Source organism: Arachis hypogaea, chromosome 13, assembly GCF_003086295.3.
Source record: "Arachis hypogaea cultivar Tifrunner chromosome 13, arahy.Tifrunner.gnm2.J5K5, whole genome shotgun sequence".
Classification (NCBI taxonomy): Eukaryota; Viridiplantae; Streptophyta; class Magnoliopsida; order Fabales; family Fabaceae; genus Arachis; species Arachis hypogaea.
Window position 1 is genome coordinate 16,842,707 of NC_092048.1, and position 23,195 is coordinate 16,865,901.

Consider the following 23,195-nt stretch of genomic DNA (forward strand, 5'->3'; position numbering starts at 1 on the left):
TGTATGGGGACCTAGTCGTGTTACTTCTCATTCTGGTTTTCGTTATTTTGTCACCTTTATTGATGGCTTTTCTCGTTGCACTTGGTTATATTTAATGAAGGACAGATCTGAATTATTTGCACATTTCAAGTCTTTCTGTTCTAAAATTCAAAACCAATTCAAAACTTCAATTAAAATTTTACGAAGTGATAATGCTCGTGAGTATTTTTCAGCACCCTTTTCGTTTTACTTGTCCTCCCAAGGCATTCTACATCAGTCGTCTTGTCCTCATACCCCTCAACAGAATGGTGTGGCTGAGCGTAAACATCGTCACTTGGTTGAAACTGCTCGCACTCTTCTTCTCCATACTCATGTTCCCCTTAAGTTTTGGGGTGAGGCTGTTCTGACTGCATGTTATTTAATTAATCGTATGCCTTCTTCTGTTTTGCAAAATCAAGTTTCTCATTCCATTTTATTTTCTCATGAGCACATTTTTTCTCTTCCACTACGAGTCTTTGGTTGTACTTGTTTCATCCATGATCTTACCCCAGGCAAAGACAAGTTAACTACTCGCTCTATCAAATGTGTTTTCTTAGGGTACACTCGATTTCAAAAGGGTTATTGTTGTTATTCTCCAGCTCTTAATCGTTTCTTTGTGTCTGTAGATGTCACTTTTCTTGAGAATACCCATTTTTTCTCTGCACCCGACATCACTTCACCTTCCATTACGGAGGTGCTTCCTGTTCCTTACTTAGATGGGCCTCCTATTCCCACAAAGCCTCTCCAGGTTTATCATCGCCACCCACGGCCTGCAGTCCAAGATAACTCATCTTCTGAACCCGTGGTTGAACCGTCCTTGGATCCTTCTTCGGGAGTTAGCAGTAGTCCTTCTATTGCTCTCAGACAAGGTACTCGTTCCACCCGTAATCCTAATCATATTTATAATTTTCTTAGTTACCATCGTTTATCATCTTCTCACTATGCTTTTACCTCCTCTTTGTCTTCTGTTTCTATACCCAAAACAACAGCAGAAGCTCTTTCACGTCCAGGGTGGCACCAGGCTATGATTGAGGAGATGTCTGCCTTACATTCTACTGGTACTTGGGATCTTGTTCCATTGCCACCGGACAAATCTACTGTGGGTTGTCGTTGGATCTATACTATTAAGGTCGGCTCAGACGGAACCATTGATCGATTAAAAGCCCGCCTTGTGGCTAAGGGCTACATTCAAATCTTTGGTTTGGACTATGGTGATGCCTTCTCTCCTGTTGCGAAGATGGCCTCTGTTCGTCTTTTGCTTTCTATGGCTGCTATTCGCCATTGGCCTCTTCATCAACTTGATATTAAAAATTCTTTCTTACATGGTGATCTCGAGGAGGAAGTATACATGGAGCACCCTCCCGGGTTTGTTGCTCAGGGGGAGTCTTCTGGCTTAGTATGTCATTTACGCCGATCTTTATATGGCTTGAAACAATCCCCTCGAGCTTGATTTGGTCGCTTTAGTACTGTTATTTCTGAATTTGGCATGATTCAGAGTGAAGCAGATCATTCAGTTTTCTCCCGTCATTCTTCCTCCACGACCTCCATATATCTGGTTGTTTATGTGGATGATATTGTCATTACTGGAGATGATCATGAGGAAATCACTCAGTTAAAACAACACTTGTTTGATCACTTTCAAACTAAGGATACGGGGAAGTTAAAATATTTCCTAGGAATTGAAGTGGCACAATCTAATGTTGGGATCTGTATCTCAAAGAGAAAATATGCTCTGGATATTCTTGAAGAAACTGGAATGTTGGATTCTAGACCTGTAGATACACCAATGGATCCCAACACAAAACTTAGTCCAGATCAAGGAGAACCTCTTGCAGATCCTGGTAGATATCGCAGATTAATTGGCCGATTGAATTATTTGACTGTCACTCGGCCAGATATTTCATTTGCCACTAGTATCCTAAGTCAGTTTCTTGAGTCCCCATGCGAAAGTCATTGGGACGCAGCTGTTAGAGTCCTTAGATATATCAAAGGTGCTCCAGAAAAAGGTTTGTTGTATGAAGATAAAGGACATAACCAGATTGTTGGGTATACTGATGCAGATTGGGCAGAATCTCCATTTGATAGACGTTCTACATCTGGTTATTGTGTTTTTATTGGTGGAAACTTGATATCTTAGAAGAGTAAGAAGCAAAATGTTGTAGCAAGATCTAGTGCGGAAGCTGAATATAGAGCTATGGCACTTGCCACATGTGAACTTATATGGTTGAAGCAATTAGTTAAGAAACTTAAGTTTTGTGAGCCGAGTAAGATGGAACTGGTGTGCAATAATCAAGCTGCCTTACATATTGCTTCCAACCCTGTGTTTTATGAACGGACCAAGTACATAGAGATTGATTGCCATTTCATAAGGGAGAAATTGCAAAGTGGGGAAATAGTAACAACCTTTGTCAACTCCAACGATCAACTTGCAGATATTTTCACCAAAGCTCTACGGAGTCTTCGGATACAATACATATGTAACAAGCTTGGTGCTTATGATTTATATGCTCCAGCTTGAGGGAGGGTGTTGAATATCATATTAGAAATATAGGCTGTATATAAGTTATTCTGAGAGATATAGGCTTTATATAAGTTATTCTGTTTTGATATAGTTTCTGTTTTTAGATATCTAATTCTGTTATATCTTCTAGTATTAAGAAATTTTATTTCTGTACCTATGTATATATATATATTGACGCTGAGAGATGATTCTCTCAAAAAATTCATCCAAAACACAATCCTTGTCTCACTCTATTCGTGTATTTCAAGTCCTAGCATTGTTGAAATAAAATAGTGGGAGAACAACATTTATATGTTATTCTGGTTTTGATTTAGGAATTCGTTCAGGAATTTTTATAAGATTTTACTTTCTTCATAAGTTTTATACTGTGAAAAAGTATTCATTATATGTAGGGATATAGCTTGAGATAGCATCCTATATGATCCATAAAAGAAGGATGTGAACTTTGAACAGGTGACACTGACACTAGCAATAATGTAGAAAATATAAATTTGATCAAAATGCTATTTTGGCAACTGAAACTACAACTCTTTTGCTTCAATGTAATATCAATATATCATGCTATTTACTTAAAATAATTAATATTATTATGATAAATTAAGTATACTCAATTATTTTGATAAAGAATGAAACAATAAAATTAAACTCCTAGCCTCATATTTTCTTTTCCTTATCAATTTTGAACTTGTAGTTCCTTTAGAGTAACTAAAACTTCCAAAACCATTATTTCTCTTACACTTCCGTTTATAGGTCTAGCTATTTGATTCACATTCACTCTTAAAATTTTAGTCCTAAATAATTACCATTAAGTATTAAATTAATTAAGAATTTAATTTTGTCCTAGAGCCGGAAAAAAAAAAAGGACCATCAATTACATAAGGTTGAATTAATAAGGGTTGATACATTAACTGGTCTTTAAAATATAACATACAAATTAATTTAGTTACCCTGGTTTTTTCTTGAGCCCTCGGCTCTCTTGTAGACCAAAAACAGTCATCTGTGTTAAGGACAAAATGGATTGTTGCCTTGGGCTTTCAATAGCATTGAGAAAATGCAAATTTTTTGATATACAATATTAGGCCCAAGTTCATCGAAAGTCCAATAAGACACTAACAAGTTGTTAGTATGTTCAGTTGGGGTGTAGACTTGTAGGTTTGTTTAAAAAAAAGACTAGGTAAATAATAAGCAAGGGTTAGGTTGAGGTTTTATGGAGGGAGAGTCAGGTTCTGTAACATCAAGTTAGTAGTTGGGTTAGGGTGAGTTAGTGTTTGGGTGTGGTTCGGGCTCCCCGGCCCATAGCATGACAAAAAAAAAGCAAGGGTTACAACCAATTTAGGTTGGTCGGCTCGTTCGTCCACTTCAATAAGTGTTAAAAATTTGAATACCACCATTAAATAGAACTTAGAGTCATGACCTGAAAAATACGGTAGGAAACCAGTTACAGTAAATTCTCATTTCTCAAGTTTGTTAGGGTGTTGCATAATTAGTGATTCTTCCGATGTGAAATATAACTTCTAAAGCTTAAAGGCCACAATGGATCCCAATTTGGGTATTCAACAACAAAAGTTAGGATATGGGGTTTGCACTTACATACCTCCCTAATATCGCAGGTCATTTAGTTTTATAGTTCATTAGCATATTTGTAAATTTGTTGGGTTGTTTCAAAATCTTTGTCTATTGAGATGAAGCATTCATGTCCATAAAAGGAAAAAAGCAAGGGGGAAAAAACATTAATGAGTGACTCCAAATGCAAACTTCTTTATTTTCTGTTATTTTTTCATTTCTTTTTCTTCACAACATCCATATTCTGTAGCATACGAACAGAACAGAACAACAATCATGAAGATTCTGATCGTAACAGAATTCGTTTTTCTTTCGGATAATCACTGGAGGCTTGAAAAATAAATAAAAAGGAGAAAGTAGAAGAAAAATATTTTGTCTCCTAAGCATGTGTGCATTCCAAAATTTAATGCTAATCTTAAAAGTGAAAGTGCACAGTACTAAAAGAGTAAAAGATCACTCGCGAATAATTGAATATAACACCCATCACTGTCTCATATCATTTTGTCATTTATTTTAAAACCACACAGCTACAATCAAACGCAGCCTTCCCGAATTTTCCAACCACGCAATTTCAAAGTCCCATAATACCATGATTACGTCATCATAATCTTCATTTTCACAATCTCCCGAAAGATAGTAGTAAATCCAAACTTTTCATATCACTACAATCATGCCCAAACCATCATTTTTATCATCAATCATTTCTTCAACAAACAATTTCTTTCACCCTACTAAAAAACTTTTAAATTTAATCTGGATGCAATAATTTAAAAAAAAAATTAAAGAGTGAGTTTAAAATTAATTATTTTTATAATATAAAATTTTTTAACAAAATATAAAAATTAAATTTTAATAATTTAATTTAATTTTAATGCATTTGTAATATAAAATATTTTTTTTTGAGATAGTATTATGTATATAAGAAAAAAAGTAAGATAAAAGAAAGAATTACTCTAAAATTTTCACAATAAAAACAAACAAACAAAAATGCATAAAGTATTAGATACACTGAAATTCTAAAATATGTACCAATGGTGAAAAAAAAAAAAAAACCCTCTGCACATGTATGTACACATTTTCCATCCATCACCGTTGCACCATTTCCCATATTCTCCAATTGATTCGGTTCGGAAAATTAATCATGGTTGGCGCTGGGACTCACTCCTCCAAAACCCAGTTTCTGCGAACCGGGCCCACATCTCCTTCTCCATAGGCCACACTTCTTTTTCCTCAACCGGCCTGGGTTCGACCGAAACCGGTAGCGAGTCAAACGACGGGGCGAGGCCGCTAGACCGCTGGTGCCGCAGCAAAACAAGGTCGTTTTTGGAATCTCTCAGCATACGGTGTCGTTTCTTCTTGTGCAGTGCTTTGCGCACCAACCCCGCTGGAACCCTGTAAATGGCGAGAACTGCGAGGTTTATCACGGCGCAAGGGAAGCAGCACACCACGGCGGCGCACTCCGCCGCGCTTCCGCCGGCAACTTCACACGCGCGCCGCCGCCGCGACGGCGGGTTACTGACGACGATGACCTGGCGAGACATTTTAAAGATTTCAAGATTTTGAGAGAAAAAGAGAAAGAAAGAAAGAGATTGTGTCTCTTTCTTTCTCTCTCTATGATCACAATTCACGGAAAGGAGCGAGTGTGATTGTGAGGAATCATGAATATTCTGAAAACAGAGAGAGATTTTAGTATTCTTGGGTTTGAACTTTGAATGATTATAAATTGGGGATGAAAGGGGATAAGCGAGCGGTTATGGAAATGAAACGAGAAACGAGAGGTGCACGCGGTTTTTTCTAAGTCTCTATGACTCACAAAGCTTGAAATTCGTTATAAATGGATATTTTATATTTAACTATATATATTAATTTGGATTGATCAAAATCTGTGACATTTGAAGTTTGAACCTTCTAGAACTATCCAAACTGCTATTTAGTAACATTATTATTCATATATGTTTTTTATTTTTTGTTTTAATAATATAGGATAAATATGTTAAAATTATCATTTTCATATATTTTTATAAACACTCTTGTAATTTATAATTTGAACATATATTTTTTAGAATATATTAATTTTCTTTTGGCCAAGAGAAATAGTTGCTCAACTTTCTATCTCTTATTTGATCAATGACTTAAAATTTAAGTTTTCGATTAAGTGCTTGTTCAAATTTTTTTTAATAATTTTTTTTAGTGTATTTAATAATTTTTAGAAAAAATGACAAATAGATTCTTGACATTTTGTCCCGCGAATATTTTTGTCCTTGACCATTAAAAAATACTTTTAAGTCCCTGACCATCATAAAATTTGGACGGATCAGTCCTTCTGTCCAAATGCCTCTGTCAGGGACTGATCCGTCCAAGTTTTGTGAAGGTCAGGGACTTAAAAGTATTTTTCAATCGTTATGGACGAAAATGTCCGCGGGATAAAAGGTCATGAACCTATTTATCATTTTCTCTAATTTTTAATAGTAAAAATAAAAATAATAAAAAAATATTTTTTAAAAAAATTATAATTTACATCTTTTTATAAACAATTTTTAAAAAAAAAATATTTTTCACATGATAAATGAACAAAAACTATCTTTATTTTATTTTATTTAAATATAATTGATAAATAAAAAAATTATATAAAATATTTAAATATAAAATTATTTTTATTTTTACAAAAAAAAATTATAAATAAAATTATTTATAAAAATGATTTTTTTTTAATAATAACATCCAAACAAATTCTAAATCTTTTAATTATCCTCATGAAGCTTCGTTTGCCTTTAATGTCCATTAGCTTATGCTTACTCGTAAAATCTTTACGATATTACTTAATTATGAATTTGGGTGTTACAAGCTTAATATTTAAGAAAGTTAAAAATTGGAACGTAGTAAGAATTAGGATAATTTACGTAGATAAATTAAATAAAAAAAAAAGATTGCAAAATATCTTAAATTAAATTTAGTTATATATATATTTTGTTTGATTTTATATAAATATAATTAAATAAATTTAATTTATATTTTTTAATGTAAATTAAATAAATTTTATTTGATTTATTACTGTATAGTATATATATAATAAATCGAATACAAGGTTCAGAAAACCGGACCGGTCATTAAACCGTTTTAGTCACTGGTTTACTGATTTATTGGTCTAACCGATTCAACCGAAAAAACCGTTTTAGAATAGAATAATAAATAAATTATAAATACACATCCTAAAATATAATTATAGTATGATATAAATCTTAAAATATCTTCGAAATTTAAAACATTACATAAAACATTGTTATTAGCAGATACTTCTTGATTAATATTATCTTCCATAACTGAAATTAATAAAACATATATGAAATTAAAAAGTAAAAACAGTCAAGTCAGAAATTGAACAATTCACAGAAAGTCAGAAATTGATATTTACAAAAGGAAGCAATACAAGATAGCATATTAGAGTATAATATTGATATTTACATCAACAAAGTAGCTGATACTGCAAATGATGTTACAATCTTTTAAATGAAACTCCATTTTTTTTCCACAACTCCAGGTATGAAACAAATCCTTCAGACATCAATCTGTATTTAAGACGATATGCATTGTATAAACATTAAACAATACTTGCCGAAATGCAACCAAAGTTCATAATGAAAGAATCATTTAATCTTAACTGGGAAAAGAGAAGGGGGGGGGGGCACAAAAGATATGGAGCAACAAAGAAAAAAGAGCAACAGAAAACAGAATGTCTTTAGTTACATACCAAACCGTGTTTGTATAAAATTGACAAATAGAGAGCAACAGAAAACAGAATGTCTTCAGTTACAGAGCAAGTTCACAGTTCAAATTGACCAACAAAATAGAAATTGTGCAACAAACAGGAATTGAGCTGCAAAATAGAAGATCAGCCACAGCCAGTTAATTTTCATATTATTAATTTTTTATGCTAACCAACAAACAGGAATTGAGCAGAGGAACAAAGAAGGAAGAAGATGAGCACTGAGTAGAGGAAGTTTACAGAGCTAAGTTCACAGAAATTAAACAGTTCACAGATGAAGTTCCAGAAATTGAACGGTTCACAGAGCCAATTTCACAGAGCAAGTTCACACTTCACACAGTTCACAGTTCAGATTTTTTATTTCTTATGCTCAACAGCAAACAGAAATTGAGCCGAGGAAACAAATTGACCAAACACAAATTGACCAACAAAATAAAACATAATTCTAAGTTCAGTTCACAGAAAATTAAACATAATTCTAAGTTCAGTTCACAGAGGAAGTTCAATTTCATGCATGTTTCTACCGGGGTCGATGGAAGAACATGAGCAGAGGCGAAGAACAAAGAAGATGAGCAGAGGACGAGTCACTCACCTGGGATCGATGGAGGGCTACCGGTGTTGACTGTTGAGGACCGCCGACCGCGCGATGAGAGGGCTACTGCGTGCTGCTGTTGAGAAGATGAAGCCGATGGAGATGGAGGGCTACTGGGCAGGAACCAGGCGAAGATGGAGATTGGAGGGTTACTGGGGTTGACGATGGCGACACCAGGGGAAAAAACGGCGACAGGGGGCTATTGTTCTTCCTTCTTTGCGGCTAGGGTTCTCCATGAATGAATGGGGTCGGGGAAAGAAAGGGGAGTAGGGTGCTCCTCGAGCGGGTCGGGTCGGTTTCTTTTTTTTTTAAATCATAAAACGGCATCGTTTAGCGTAACCGGCCGGTCACCGGTCCGGTCTAACCGGCCGGCTTTTGACCGGTTCGCCGGTTCTTAAGCGATTTTTCGCTGCACGGTTTTCAGGAGAGGATCGGACCGTTTGTAGTGCCGGTTCGCAGTTAAACCGGTCGAACCGGCCGGTCCGGTCCAGTTTTCAGAACCTTGATCGAATAAGCTTGATTCATTTAATATTAATATAGATTATTGACATTTTTTATTTTTAAGTTAATCGTTATTAATTTTAAAACATAAATGTTAATAATAAAACAGCTCATTTAGATTTAAAAAAAATGAATAGAAATTTAAATTTTGTGTTTTAGTTTAAATTTCATTAAATTTACATTTTGACAAATTTATTAATTTAAAACGAAACAATAAACAATTTATAAAATTTATTAAAAAATATCCTGACTCATTAACATCTGAAAAATCATTAATAGGATTTTTTATGTTGAAAAAGTTAATATAAAGTATTGCCTTCCAAAGTGGTATATCCGACGATAAAGCTCAATTAATAGAACGCTGCATTTTGGTCATACGCAATGCATTACCATCGAATTCATCCGCCGGTAAACCTGATCTAAATTCAAAATGCATGGCCCTCTTTCCTAACTTTCGAGAACACTCTTCTCTCTCCCTCATTCTCTTATCTCTTCTCTCTCCCTTGCAACTACCTCTGGCACCCCAGTCCGATCTCCTCTAGCGCTATCCACCTTCATTCTCCTCCAAAATCTACGTCAAATTGCCTGTATTGTGTTTCGTTGCCTCAAACGAAATTGCTTCTTCTGTCTCCACCACCATTGGAAGAGTTGTCACTACTCCTTTTGTCGTCGGAGTTGTGTCTCTCCTTTGTTATTCAGGTAGGTTGCTCTTCTCCCTCTCCTTATTCCATCTTATTTTTATTTTTTTAATAAAAGATCCGAATCCCTTTTTGCCCTCTCCGACGGTGCACTACCTCCTTCCTCTCCCAAAGTTTGAAGTTGCGAGTTTCTCTGTTCACCACTCTGCAAGTTCTGCCGTCACCTTGTCGCCATCTTCTGCTTTTCATCATCGTCGCTTTCAAACCTGCTCGCCTCCAGCTCCATTCCTTCCGGCATTCAGGTATAGTACGCGACTCTGTTACTCAATTTAGTTCTTCAGCATCTCATCGCTGATTGTTCTTCTTCAGTCTCTGTTAGTTTTTCTTTTTATTGCTGATTCTTCTTGTTAATTGTTATGTTGTTGTTGCATAGATGTTCAATTCTTGTAGTTATTGAATTTATTTGCTGTTATTGTTCTTGATTACTTAATTTTTTTTGTTAATAATTATTCAATTCTCATAGTGATTGTTGTTATGGTTCTTACTGATTTGTTAGTGATTGTTACGTTATTGTTGTTGTTGTCATTGTTCTTGTTGATTTGTTAAAATTTTTTTGCTATGTAGTTATCGAATTTGTTTGCCTAATTGATATTGTTGCCTACTTATTGTTCTAGCTAGTATTTATTTGTATACTAATTGCTACCTATTTATTAGTCTTGTTTGGATTTTCTTTTTTGTTATTTGACTTGTGTGGACTTAAATGAGATTATATAGCACTTTGGTTGATGCAAAATTTTTAATTTGGATGAGATTTTAAGGTTTATATTAGAATATAATTATGTTTTGTGTGTTTATTTATATTTTATTATAATTTGGTTATCCAATAACGAGCTAACGAGGTTTGATATAAAACCTTATTCCAGGTTAATGAGACACACTGCTAGGATATACAGTGTTGGTAAAGTCTTGGAATTTTGGGTCCTTTGCCGATTACACTATGGTTTGTTTTATTCTTTCGTTCCCTTGTTTATGCCTATGCATCTTATTATTTTTCGCATGCCTTCTAATATTTGGTAAAATACTACACTTATCATAATAGTAAGATTTTAGTTTCTGCTTTCTTGCATATATTAATGTCTTTCAAGGTAAAATTCAAAAAGTTCATCCATTTATAAACATATAATACATATTTTTTTATCATTTTTTATGTGTTATTTGGTACTTTATGTATGTATTTGCTCGATCTCTTAACAATGCATAGTTAACAATAATATTACTAGTGGATCAGAAAATAATAAGATCATCATTCTAGTAAATAATGCGAATAATGTAACTTTGAATACTTGGTTTAGAAAGATATACTAAGCACTACTTATCTCGATCTAGAATTACTATGATAGAAATAAAAAATACACAAACAATGTAATACTAGCAGTATCACCGAAAGTTTTTTAGAAGATTATAGTAATGTAATAGGTTTAATATACTCTTGTAGCAATAATAACATTAAGTATAAGATTATGGTAACATAACAGGTTTATTATACTAATCTTTTGATTCTTCAACCACACTTGCAATTTTGTCAAAGAATTAGGATCAAGAATTCAAGATAAAAGAATAGGGAGAGACAATAAATTAGTTAATTGTTAGTATCATAAATAATTTGATAAATAATTTGGTATGGTTAATTTTTTATGTAATATAGTAGTATTAGTATAGTCTATTCTCTAATGCTCATCGATATTACTCTTTCAATTTTTGATTTAATTTTATTCAATTTTTGTAATTGAGGGTTTGATGCATTTTAAATATGATTTTTCTGCTTAATTGAATTCTCTCTTTTTTTTAACTAAACTTTGATATTTAAACTTGTTTGTGAACTTTCAACTAAAAATTATAAACAAATTATTATAAGAAATTATAAAATTTTGAATTTTGTTAGTTTAAAAATTATTAAGTTTAAATATTTAAAATTATATATTGAATTTTCAAACAAATTTTAAAAAAAGAGTTAATATTCAAAATCGTCCCTGAAAGATACCTCGATCTCCATATGAGTCCTCGAAAGATAAAGTTAATCAAAATCGTCCCCGAAAGATGACAGACATGACCACGTTAGTCCTTCCGTCATCTCGTCCGCTGAGCTGGCTAACGTTGGGTGACGTGTTTTGTTAACTGCCTGGGTGGATGATGCCTACTTGTACGCTGGGGTTGCTGACAAGGTAAGTACGTTAAAAGAAATCAAATCAGTCCCTTGGATGATGAACCCTAATCCTAAATTCGATGATAAATAAGTCGCGGTCAACAATCATATGGCCACATAGTTGGGTAGATCTTGCAATTGTTGGGTCGCCGGGAGGATGGAGATGGAAAATGGAGGTCGTAGTGATGGTGTGTCTCTTCGGTCGTACGACAGTAACGGTTCTAGTGCTTCAATGCGAATGAAGAGGAAGACTCACGAGGAAGCATGTTTCTGTGGGTTGAAGGCTGTGATAAAAAAATCTGGGACAACTCCAAAAAGAGAGCTTGTCTTTCACAAATGATTAGCACTATACACTCAAAATCTAATGTCAAAGGCCATCCTCGTTTGAATCAAACCCCGTAACCGCCCCAGAGCCACCACCTTTACGCCGACCCGCTTCAGTCCCTGCATCCACAACCTCGTTATTGACGTTCGAATACTGGCTACCCACGCCCATTTGCAGGACTCCCTTGAGTCTCGCTTTGCAGAATCCGAGGTTCTAGTTTCGGACGTTGCCCCTTGCCCATTTCGTTCTAGACCGAATACACGACCCCGAGCTGGGTTTGAAGTTCTTCGACTGGGCTAACTCGAGACCCTTTTCTTGTTCCCTCGATGGCTTTGCTCTTCTTAAGCTCTTGGCAAGATTCAGAATGTTCTCCGAGGTCGAGCTGGTTCTGAACAGCATGAAAGTTGGGAACTTGAAGCCTACCCATGAGGCTTTGAACTCTCTTATTCGAGCCTACGAAGATTTTGGGATGGTTGATGCTGCCCTATGGTTATTCTATACAGTGCGAAAAGTGCATGGTTGTTTCTCCAATGTTGTCACTTCTAATTCGTTGCTGAATTGTTTGGTCAAAAGGGGGAATGTTGAGGTTGCAAGGAAGTTGTATGATGAAATGCTTGTGACAGATGGTGGCACTGGTAAGGTTGTGGATAACTATAGCACCGGGATAGTGGTTAAGGGTCTATGCGACTTTGGGAAGGTTGAGGAAGGTAGAAGGTTGATTGTATCAAGACCTGGACATTAAACGACGTCGTATCAAGACCTGGAGGCCATTGAATCAAAACGGCGTCGTTTTGTTACTGTGCCACGCGGGCAGTTAATGAACACGTCACCCAATGTTAGCCAGCTCAGCGGACGAGATGATGGAAAGACTAACGTGGTCATGTCTGTCATCTTTCGGGGACAATTTTGATTAACTTTATCTTTCGGGGACTCATATGGAGATCGAGGTATCTTTCAGGGACGATTTTAACTATTAACTCTTTAAAAAAATTTAAAATTTAAGTTTATCATCAGATTCACCGGTAATTATTAATTTAATTATTAATAATAAATAATATATTACTGTCGGATTTACCGGGAGAAAAATACGACGGTAACAAACTCTAGAATTTTGCAATTAAAAGTTTATATTCGCCAATAATTAGAGGCAGATGAAAAAATCTGCCGATAAACAGCTACCGCCAAGATTTATACTCTTAGGTTTATTTTGCCGTTAAATTTGATGGTAAACAGATTACCGGCAAATTTTTTAGTAAATCTGCTAATATCCAATGACTTTTTTGTAGTGTTACATAAATTGATTTAAGACATCTACATAATTTTACACTCTAAATTATTTATTCATGTTTGCTTGATTAAATAAATTTTTGTTATTTATAGGAAGTATTCAATTAATTAGGATACAGTATGATTGAGTAAAGATTTACTTAAATAACTTGTGAAATATAATAAAATTAATTTTAACTATTAATCTAATTATATAGATTTTATCATTAAAATTAATAATTAAAATCATTAGAAAATTTAATTTCATGCTATATTTGAAATGCTTCCAAAACATTTTTATAAAAGTTACAAGAAGTTGGGACCAAAAAAGAAGGATTTGCTTCCTTGCAAAAGAGGTTTGTCCCAAACTTTTAGCAACCACTTATGTGAAATTTGTACATTGATTTTTTTCTCTAATGTTAAAAGAGACTATGTTATTTTAAAAAAATAAAATAACAAAAAATAGTATGCATGTTGACATATGGAATAGCTGTCAATGCCGTTAAAGATTAAGTGCGAATAGATTAAAGCACTACAATTTTTTTGGTGACTGAAGCACTACAATTAAGAGTTTAGAAAAGTTCGTGGAAGACATTATTTGAGAATGGATATTTACAAAGACCAAACTTAAATAATATACAATGCCTACTTCAAATGGGAGTGGAAAGTGGGTTTTTCGAAAGGAAATATTGGATGGCACCTATTGTATAAACTGACAATAACAAATATGAAAAAGTATGAAGAGGCAATGAATTTAGTATATAATGTATATAATAGAGATAAAATTAAAATTATAATCAGTTAATAATTAATTTAATTAATTTTTAATAATTTTAAATTTTAAATTTTTAAAACATAAGGATTTGGTTATAAAAAAATTACGTATTTCACATTCTTTCACGTCGCGCAGCCCAAGACCGCCATGGTTGTCGCCGTCTTCAACGACGTCGCGACCTGGATCCTCTCGCCCTCGCCGTAGCACTTGCCGGGAAGGCTGACGGCAGCGGCGGCCACAAGAACCCCCTGGCCAACCTTCAGCCAACAATGTCCAGCTTTTCGGTGCTCATTGGTATTGCGAAAGGGACAAGATGATGATGCTCTCTAACTGTCTCTTGCGATCCAGCGGCTGTTCAATGCTCTTCACTAACAAACCAAGCAAGAAGAACCGCGCAATCCTCAAGCTGAATAAGACAAAGAAGGGAAGCTTGGTGATGAACAATGTTCTTGGTGGTGGAGAGTTGAATTTCAAGGCGGGATACAGCATTTTTGCGTGCACCATGGAGGGAGAGCGGTTACCAACGGTGTTAGTTGAAGACTGATAAATTTAGATGCTAGATATTCAATTTATTAAGTATATAGATGGTTATTTTAATTCTTAATTTGATGGTTATTTTATTTAATTCAGTTGAAGTATATACAATTAATAAATGTTAGATGGTCATTTTACTACGCAGTCAGATAATTATTTTAATAACTACGTGATAGTTATTTGATGGCCGACGAGAAAGCTTCTAACGCCAGAGATGTGGGATGATTGATGAGGATGCGGGAGCAAATAGTTGTGAGAGAAAGGGTGTTTGGGTAAATTCCATTGGTAAATTAGGTTGAGATGGTTAATTTTTTAATAATTACTGTTTGAATTTTTTTTTTCTTTATATTGAGTCAAATTTAAAATTGAGTCAAATTTAAAATCTATTGTATATATAGTCAAAATTCCTCATTCTCTCCTAAGCAGAATTTTAAAAATATTATCTAAAAATATGGAAAAATATGTATTTTTTATTGGTCATGTAGCATTAGTTATATTTAAATTTGTGATAGACATACATCGATAATTAAAACAAGACTTATTAATAGAATATATATCACAATCAATAATTATTTCATAACGTTTGTCATAATTGGTTTAAAAGTTGTGGATGTTGTTTATTACACATTTTTTATATCGAAATTATTTTCATTAGTAATGTATTATTTTCAGTTATTATATAGTTGTTTGGTAGAGTATATTTTTAGAATATAAATAATTTTTTTTAAATGAATTTTTTGTTTAATTTATTTAAATAATATTCATTATAAAATAAAAATGTAATAAATTATTTTGCAAAATATGATTTTATTCAATAAATATTATACATAAAAAAATGGAATAAATCATTTAATAAAATCTATAATTGTTTAATATCTATAAATTGATTTTCTATTTTTTATTTTTTTGTAATACTTTTACATGCTGACCTGACTTGGAGTGGAACTGCAGTTGGGATTTGCCCACTGAATTGCTCTTAGAGCTCTGAGTTTCAGTTTCTGATCCGATGCCTTACCACTTTATGTTTCTTGAAGTGCAACAAAACAAGTGCTTTTCTGATCGAATAAAGTAACTACTACACATGTATGATTGAGTTTTAATGGTCCTGGAAAATCAGTACACTGTGTAACAATAAAAGACCATTTTTATTTTTAGTTTTTTACGGTATTCCTCAATTAATAGATTAATGATTTATCACAGTAGATTTGATTTCTATTTAAGGATTTGTCGTTAGCCAATAAATCATTATGAGGATTCACATTTTTCACACTTGTTTGAGCGGATAAATGAACTAATCACTTGTCTAAAGTGGTTGAATGAAAGATAATTTAATATATGCAATTGTATTCAAATTAATTTTTAAGTGGGTATAAGTAATATAATTTCTGAAAATGGATGAATAGAATGTAATACATATATAAATCTAAGTATCTGATATATGATTTTCGAAACCTATGTAAAGAGGAAAATGTGTCAAGTGTTTGATGTGCAGGAGATAATATGTTTCTCATAACATGTAAAAAGTAAAATAAAAAAAATTAGAAAATAAAAATTCATTTTTACACCTGCAAAAAACGAAATAATAAATAAAAGATTAAAAACTGTTTCGAAACCTGTAAAAAATTAAAATAATTAAAAATATAGGAAACATTTTAAGTGCACCGGAAGTATCGATGCACCAGTTATTTTAACCGTTGATCTGAATTATAAAAGTATATATAATATATATTAATTGAAATCAACGGTTAAAACAACTGGTGCACCGGTACTCCCCAGTGCACTTGAAATGTTTCCAAAAATATAAATCAATTTCACAACTTTCAAAAATATTGTTTCTATATCTCAATTTGTTTCACCTATTTTGAAGCGTTTCACACATTTGCTTTCCATAACCAAATTTTTTAACTGCAATTGCAAATATACTTTGTTTTAGCCTTAAAAATTTTATAAATAAAAAGTTATTAAAATTACAAAGAAGAGGGTTAAATATGAACTTGAATCTATTATGAACTGTTGAAAGTAAAATTTAAATAATTTTGATTTCAAAAAAAAAATAAAAATAAATAAAAGCTTCATCATTATTTGATTTGAGAATTAGTTAAAATAAGTATAAAGAACTTGATACAATTTTGGTTTTTAGGGAGTAGCGAGGAATATAATACTACTTGTTAATATGTTTGAATATTATGTATGGTTTAGAGTTGAACATAATTCTACTTGTTAATATGTTAATATGATTGAATAAGCAGCATGGAGCATGATAATTTACAAGACTTTGCTAACTGGTATCTTTAGAACAATAGATAAGATTAATAGAATAGAAAAATTTTAACTTTATATTTATTTAATTCAACATTAGAAACTTGAGTTAGTTTGTTATTTTGCAATATAAAATTTTTACTCTAACTTCTTAACCTTAAGATACTTTATAAAGCAAACATGGCTGCAGCAGCAATGAAGCCAAACACTTTGACTAACAAGTCAATATCGACACAACTTCAACTTTTGATATAGTAACACAAATAATGCTATTGAGTATTGACCAAAATGCTATTTTCAAAATGTCAAGTATAAGGTAAATCATACTAAGTCTTACTCTTTAAGTAATTCTCAGTTAAATAATATTGTATGTCCAAGGGTGAGTCATGGCTGACTGTTTCAAGGATTAGGATTAGAACAAATGAACGAATGACATAAAATTTTTGTATTTATTGAATGGTAGGGTCCCTTTATAATTCTAAGTGCTCAATTATGCAAAACAACTCAAAAGGCTATTCATATATGATATATGGATTTGGATTACAAAAAGTTGGGTCAAATCTCATCTCCAATCCGAATATATATATCTAATGAGATGCCATTTTAGCATTGTCAATCTATCAGTGCCATTAGCACCTTCATAAAGTTCTACAATAAAATAAATCAAAGAAATTATATAAAAAAAATATTATAAGAAAAATATCAACTGTACCCGCTAAATACATTCTAGTAAATCTCTTGGCCGAGAAATACTTGCATGCTCCTAGAACACACTAAATTCTTGCTCCAGGAACATTTACAACTGAAAGAACAATGGTTATGTGATTATGTCCCTTCAACTCATTCCTCTGCTATCAGGTTAAGCTCAAGAATTCTTTTTTCTTTTAGATTATTCATGAACTTGAACCCTTAGGGCTCTCATACAATTTTAAGTTCCATTATTCTAGCTACCAATGAAGCCGAATCGATGAAGAATGATAGCCAAAATGAGCATGCATATTGCCAAGATCATGCCAGGTTTCCCCAGCAGCCAGTTCTTCGTCTTTTTCGCACCTTCAACTCCTCTTTGAACCCTGTCTGCCCAAACCATCTGCAAATACGAAAGAGAAAGGCCTCATGTTAGTACAACAGACATAACATCAGATGTTGAAGTTGGAAACCCTCAAAACAAGCACCAATTCCCGTTCCATGTGATGAAGCTACAAAGATTTAGACGGCGATCCTAAGCTTATCAACCTTACAGCCTATGCTACTTCAAGTACCAAACGACAACTCATGCTAAAATTAAGCATGGAAATAACTTGGATCCTAATGTTATCTTACATTTATTGCCAAGAATAAACTTGGGCATGATTTAAAAAAAAAATTTAATTTCAAACTAAAACACTACCATTTTATCCAAGCTCTCTGGCGATAAGGATGACATGGCTTGCTGAGCTCTTGCTGCATCCTCGGGTGAAAGCTTGAAACCAAATTGTTCGCCCATGTTTGCCATCATTTCTGGACTCATATTTTTAATCATTGATGAGAACATCTGCCAAATCAACATAAGCTAAAATATTAAGTAGATGATAAGTACATGCAAATAATTCACACAAAATGTAACATGATACAAAAATCTGTGTTACTAGACAAAAGAAAACAAAAGAATAACCAAGAGAGAAGTATAACTATAACAAAGGTATTATTTAGTGACGTGCTTGTACAAAATCCTTACTAATAACAAAATGAGAAATAAAAGAGGAAGACGATTGCATTTATTCAAGCCACGCATGAACATACCTGCCGCATAGCTGGGTCCTTCATCTGATTTCTCATCTGTTCTTGCAAATCTGTGGTCGAGGAAGGGAAGTTCGGCTGAGAAGCATTTCTCATATTTGGGAAGACATTTTGAGAAGAACTTGACTCTCCAGAAACACTAGTTCCACTAGTACTTGAGGTTGGTAAGTCCGACAGGGAAGAACTTCTTTCAGTATTGTCCACAGGTGCTGACAATGGAACAGATCCTCTCCCGTTCAATGAGGAAGCCATTTCAAACATCTTCTGAAGGTCATCTGGTGACATTTTACCTATCATATCACTTGCTGTTTTTAACATATCAGGTGATATGTTGGGAGGAATTGATCCAGGGTTGAAAGGAGAATTGGGGGAACCTCCCCTTAAAATTGGGTTGTCCCCTTGGAATGAAGAAGCCATTTCAAGCATTTTTTGAAGTTCCTCAGGAGACATTTTTCCAATCATATTTGTAGCAGTTCTCATCATCTCTGGGGATATATCATTGGATTGTCCAGGATTTAAAGAAGCCAGAGTAGCAGGATCGGCATTTGAAATGAAGTTTTGGAAAGATCTGCAGAAAAAATACATAAGAATGTGTATCTCCTTTATAGGTCAATGATTAAATTAACATATCATAGCTAACCTACCTCATAGCTACTGGATCATTTTTCAACTTATCTATACTCTCGGCATTTGTTATTGGATTTCCATTTACTGTATTAGAACTATTTGAGGATTCACCAGACTTTCTTGGTTGAACCACCTTTTGTTCTGAAGAAGAGCTTTTGTTCTTTCCAGAAGGCACATTCTCAATTTCTTCAGTGATTTCTTCAATTACTAATCCTACATCCATTACAACCATAAAGGTCAGGAGAGTGTGACAAATAAAAGGGGGAAAATCAATAACCAACTTTGAGTGACACTAACCTCCAGGAGCATAGTCACCACCTTCCTTTGTCAACATTTCCTTGGTGTCCCTGGAATAAATATTTTATGGCATTAAACAGCAGTCCACATCCAACATAATGCTTCATATTTTTTTAATTTTAAAAAAAAAGTTATTATTTTATAAAACTACTATGATAACTCTAATTTGTAAGTATAGAAAAGAAATGGCATCCGATATATCAATTCCTATATTGTTACAAAACAAGTTTTAATGTGTGTGTGTGTGTGTGTGTGTGAGAGAGAGAGAGAGAGAGAGAGAGAGAGAGAGAGAGAGAGAGAGAGGGCGAGATTGATTTTTTAAAAAATGAGATTGAAAACATTGTGAAAACTCGTGCAAGCAGGTGATCAATCTGTCATCAATCTCTGGTGTGAGCTCAAGAGAAGAGAAAAGATCAGAACAATAAGAGCGGGGGCAGAGAGAGAGAGAGAGAGAGATGAAAGAAGAAGAGGAATTGAAGTGGAATGAATGAGCTGAAGACTAAATGAAGCAGTGGTGAACCCATACTTCAGTAGTTCAGATAGTTACAGTGCAGCTATATATATATATATATGCATCGCCTAATCAAAGCTCCTTCGACTAACTTAACTTGCAAAAAATATCTATCTCAACAACTTCTAACTAATTAATTAACTAACCAGCTAATTGAGCTAACTGGTATAACTAACCACCTAAATGAGTTTGAGGAGCTAATCGCAACTAATCAAGTCAGACATATCACAGGTATAGTCAATTGCTCTTGTTCCTAATATAGTTTCATGCAAATTAAAGGGAACAAGATCACACCTTAAAAGCTCTTCAATTGTATCATCATTAGGGGACACTTCAAGTGCTTTACTCAAATCAGCAACAGCATCCTAAAAAATCAGGAAACCATTAACTTATGTAATAAAAATATCATTGCAATCTAAATCGCAAAATGTTAGTTCAGTCACTAGAAGCTCACCCTTAGTAAACCCAGTTCTTTATATGCTTGCCCTCTCCGATAAAGAGCCTTAAGATTCTTTGCATCGCATTCCAAAACCTACAGTAGTTAAAGGCACATTAATGCATTGATAGGATGAAACAACTTTCAAGAAATGAAATACTTCTGATGCTACATTAGCAAAAAGGAAGGAACAATAATACTATTGCAAAGATCATAACTATTAACTAGCATCATACTTTGCAATGGCAAAATAGAAGGAATTATCAATACCTCAGAACCTTCTTTTATGCATTCATTGTACTGCTTTGTCCTCAGGTAGCAGGACATCAAGTTGAGTGAGCATGCCAAACGAAGTTTTCTACTTTCAGAAGAGGGAATCTCTTTAATATTTTCTTTAGCCTGGAACATGGAACATAAAAGCAAGGAATTATGCCAAAATAGCAGATGAGTTTAAGTCTCACAACAGGGTAAAACAAGAAAAAAGGTTGCATGAGAGACAGTTGAGGAGTCCGAAAAAGTGCACTTACGCGAGAATACTTCTCCAAAGCATCTGTGAACTTCCCCTTGTTATGAAGCTCATTGCCCTGCAAAATTTAATTTTAGTCCATAAGGACACATGAGACATGTTTACAAAATCGGAGAACAAAAATGCTCTTTGCGCACCAAGATAAGCCACCATATACTTGTGTATATTTACATATGTTGTTTCTCGCATTTTCAATGTGTATTTCGTATTCTAATATGTAATTTATACGGGTGGCTGATTGTGTGTTCTCTAAGCAAGCAAATCTATTTGGCTAAAATATTATTCAAATATAATTGTACTTATAACTCTGACATTAAGTCTAAATGATTCTAGAAAAGAATTTTCCTTAAGGTGCCATAATTTGGTGAGGTCATTCGGTGGACAGTTGTGGGGCTGAGTTTTCCGTCAACTCGTAGTGTGTTTCTACCAGGAACTCAGGAAGAATCAGAATATTTAAGAACTCTTCCAAACTACATTTTGCCTTCTACTTTGGTTCATCTAATGCCAATCATATTTTATCAATATAAGAAAACAGGTTTGAACTCACCTGCTTCTTCAACAACTCAGCTGCACTCAATTGATATTTGATATGTGCGTCAACACGGGAGCGCATAGCTGCTACTTCATCAGGTGATGCATTAGCCATCTTCTCACCGATCTCAGCCATATCTTCAGGACGAGTATGCTTTAACTGTTCTGCAGCGAGTTTAAAGTCTTCAGGCTTCATGTTCTTCATGCTCTCTGAAGCCATCCTCATCAGATCAGGATTAGACATCATCTGCAATTCCAAAAATACAGTGTATTACACCATATTATTACCAAATTAAATCTCTAGGATCAAATTAAGGATCCGGCTCAAAAACCAACAGATTACGATCCCTAAAGAAGGATTAATCATGACTAAGATCACAAAACTTCTTAGGACTCCCAATATCACACGCATCAAGAAACCTGAATGACCAATCCACAAAACACAACTCATAACTGCATCATTTATTATCCTATTCCATTATAATCATCAAGCCGATTCTACTTTTCAAGAAAGGGAATCTGAGAACAAAGAATTTGCATCCATTCCACCAGAGACTCGAAAAAACACAAATTGTAAAGATTATACACATTCAATTGCAGTGGGAGGGGGAGAAACAGAGCCAAAATTGAAGGAGAAAAACCTGTTGTTGGATCCGAGCCAACTCAGCGGGTGACATGCGACTCATCTGTTCCTGAGCGATTCTGATCAACTCAGGATCCATCATTCCGTTGAACATTCTCGCACCCTCAAAATTGAAATTCTTAAAGAAAGTATCAACTCAGGTTGTTTTCAAAAAGATACTATATTGAGGGCAAAATTTGAAAATATTGAAAGGAAGATTCTAGTTATTTTGTGGTTTTCGGAAACTTTGAGGCGAAGGGTATGTGTGTGAGTAAGGAATTTCAAGCAGGTGGATTTGGGGAAAAGGATGAGGGGAAAAAAAGAACAAAGTAAGAGTCTGATTTGGTGGTGCCGCCTACCAAACCTGAAAAAGCGAGAGAGAGAGAGAAAGAGAGAGTGAAAAAACCAAGAATGCTTTATGTGTGTGTCCGAGAGGGAATTTACTGTCTTGACCTTCTCATCTTCATGTCTTGCTCTATAAATTATGTTTCGTACTTAATAAATAATAATAATTAATAACTGATTTTGAATTTGACTCTAACCATGAAATCTAACTTTATCCATAGATACAGTGGTAAAAATTAAGAGTCGTGTAATAGATTATATTCGTTAATTTGAAAAATAATGTTTGTAATACTTTATCTAAAAAAATATCTTTTTTAAAACTACAATTTATATCTTAAAAAGTTTTTTATTTAAAAAAAATTGGCATAATAAACAAATAAAAAATATTTGTATATTATTATATTCAACAATAATTGATAAATAAAAAGATATATTTATATAAAAGATCAAATTAATTTTATTTTTTTAAAAATATTTTTAAAAAAAATTATTTTAAAGTTGATCTAACAAATCCATAATAATAATAATAATATAACGATTTTTTTTATCATATCTTAGTTAAT

General features: G+C 33.6%; 2 protein-coding genes and 1 long non-coding RNA gene across 3 annotated transcripts; all 3 read right to left on the reverse strand.

Annotated features, from left to right (window-relative positions):
• Positions 1–5,241: 5,241 nt before the first annotated feature.
• LOC112737489 (uncharacterized) lies at positions 5,242–5,643 on the reverse strand. Its single transcript, XM_025787409.3, has one exon. The coding sequence runs from the start codon at positions 5,641–5,643 to the stop codon at positions 5,242–5,244; it is 402 nt and encodes a 133-aa protein (XP_025643194.1).
• Positions 5,644–7,485: 1,842 nt separating this feature from the next.
• Positions 7,486–8,749, reverse strand: LOC112737490 (uncharacterized). Its single transcript, XR_003168988.3, has 2 exons — positions 8,458–8,749; positions 7,486–7,668 (listed from the first exon to the last, which is right to left on the reverse strand). It is a non-coding gene; the product is annotated as an uncharacterized lncRNA (long non-coding RNA).
• Positions 8,750–17,448: 8,699 nt separating this feature from the next.
• LOC112737491 (outer envelope protein 61) lies at positions 17,449–22,741 on the reverse strand. Its single transcript, XM_025787410.3, has 11 exons — positions 22,307–22,741; positions 21,682–21,912; positions 21,136–21,192; positions 20,879–21,007; positions 20,627–20,704; positions 20,467–20,537; positions 19,662–19,711; positions 19,382–19,577; positions 18,741–19,305; positions 18,349–18,492; positions 17,449–18,048 (listed from the first exon to the last, which is right to left on the reverse strand). Exons 1-11 carry the CDS (start codon positions 22,400–22,402, stop codon positions 17,902–17,904), a joined length of 1,764 nt encoding a protein of 587 aa, XP_025643195.1. The 5' UTR covers positions 22,403–22,741; the 3' UTR covers positions 17,449–17,901.
• Between the last annotated feature and the right edge of the window lie 454 nt (positions 22,742–23,195).

What these genes read in the sequence shown, in the direction of transcription:
- LOC112737489 (XM_025787409.3), bottom strand. Translation starts at nt 5,643, where the DNA reads ATGTCTCGCCAGGTCATCGTCGTCAGTAACCCGCCGTCGCGGCGGCGG.
- LOC112737491 (XM_025787410.3), bottom strand. Translation starts at nt 22,402, where the DNA reads ATGTTCAACGGAATGATGGATCCTGAGTTGATCAGAATCGCTCAGGAA. An exon ending in GCATAAAAGAAGGTTCTGAG is followed by an intron (nt 20,705 to 20,878) that starts GTATTGATAATT and finishes TAACTACTGTAG; the next exon opens with GTTTTGGAATGCGATGCAAA. An exon ending in AAGAACTGGGTTTACTAAGG is followed by an intron (nt 20,538 to 20,626) that starts GTGAGCTTCTAG and finishes CTGATTTTTTAG; the next exon opens with GATGCTGTTGCTGATTTGAG.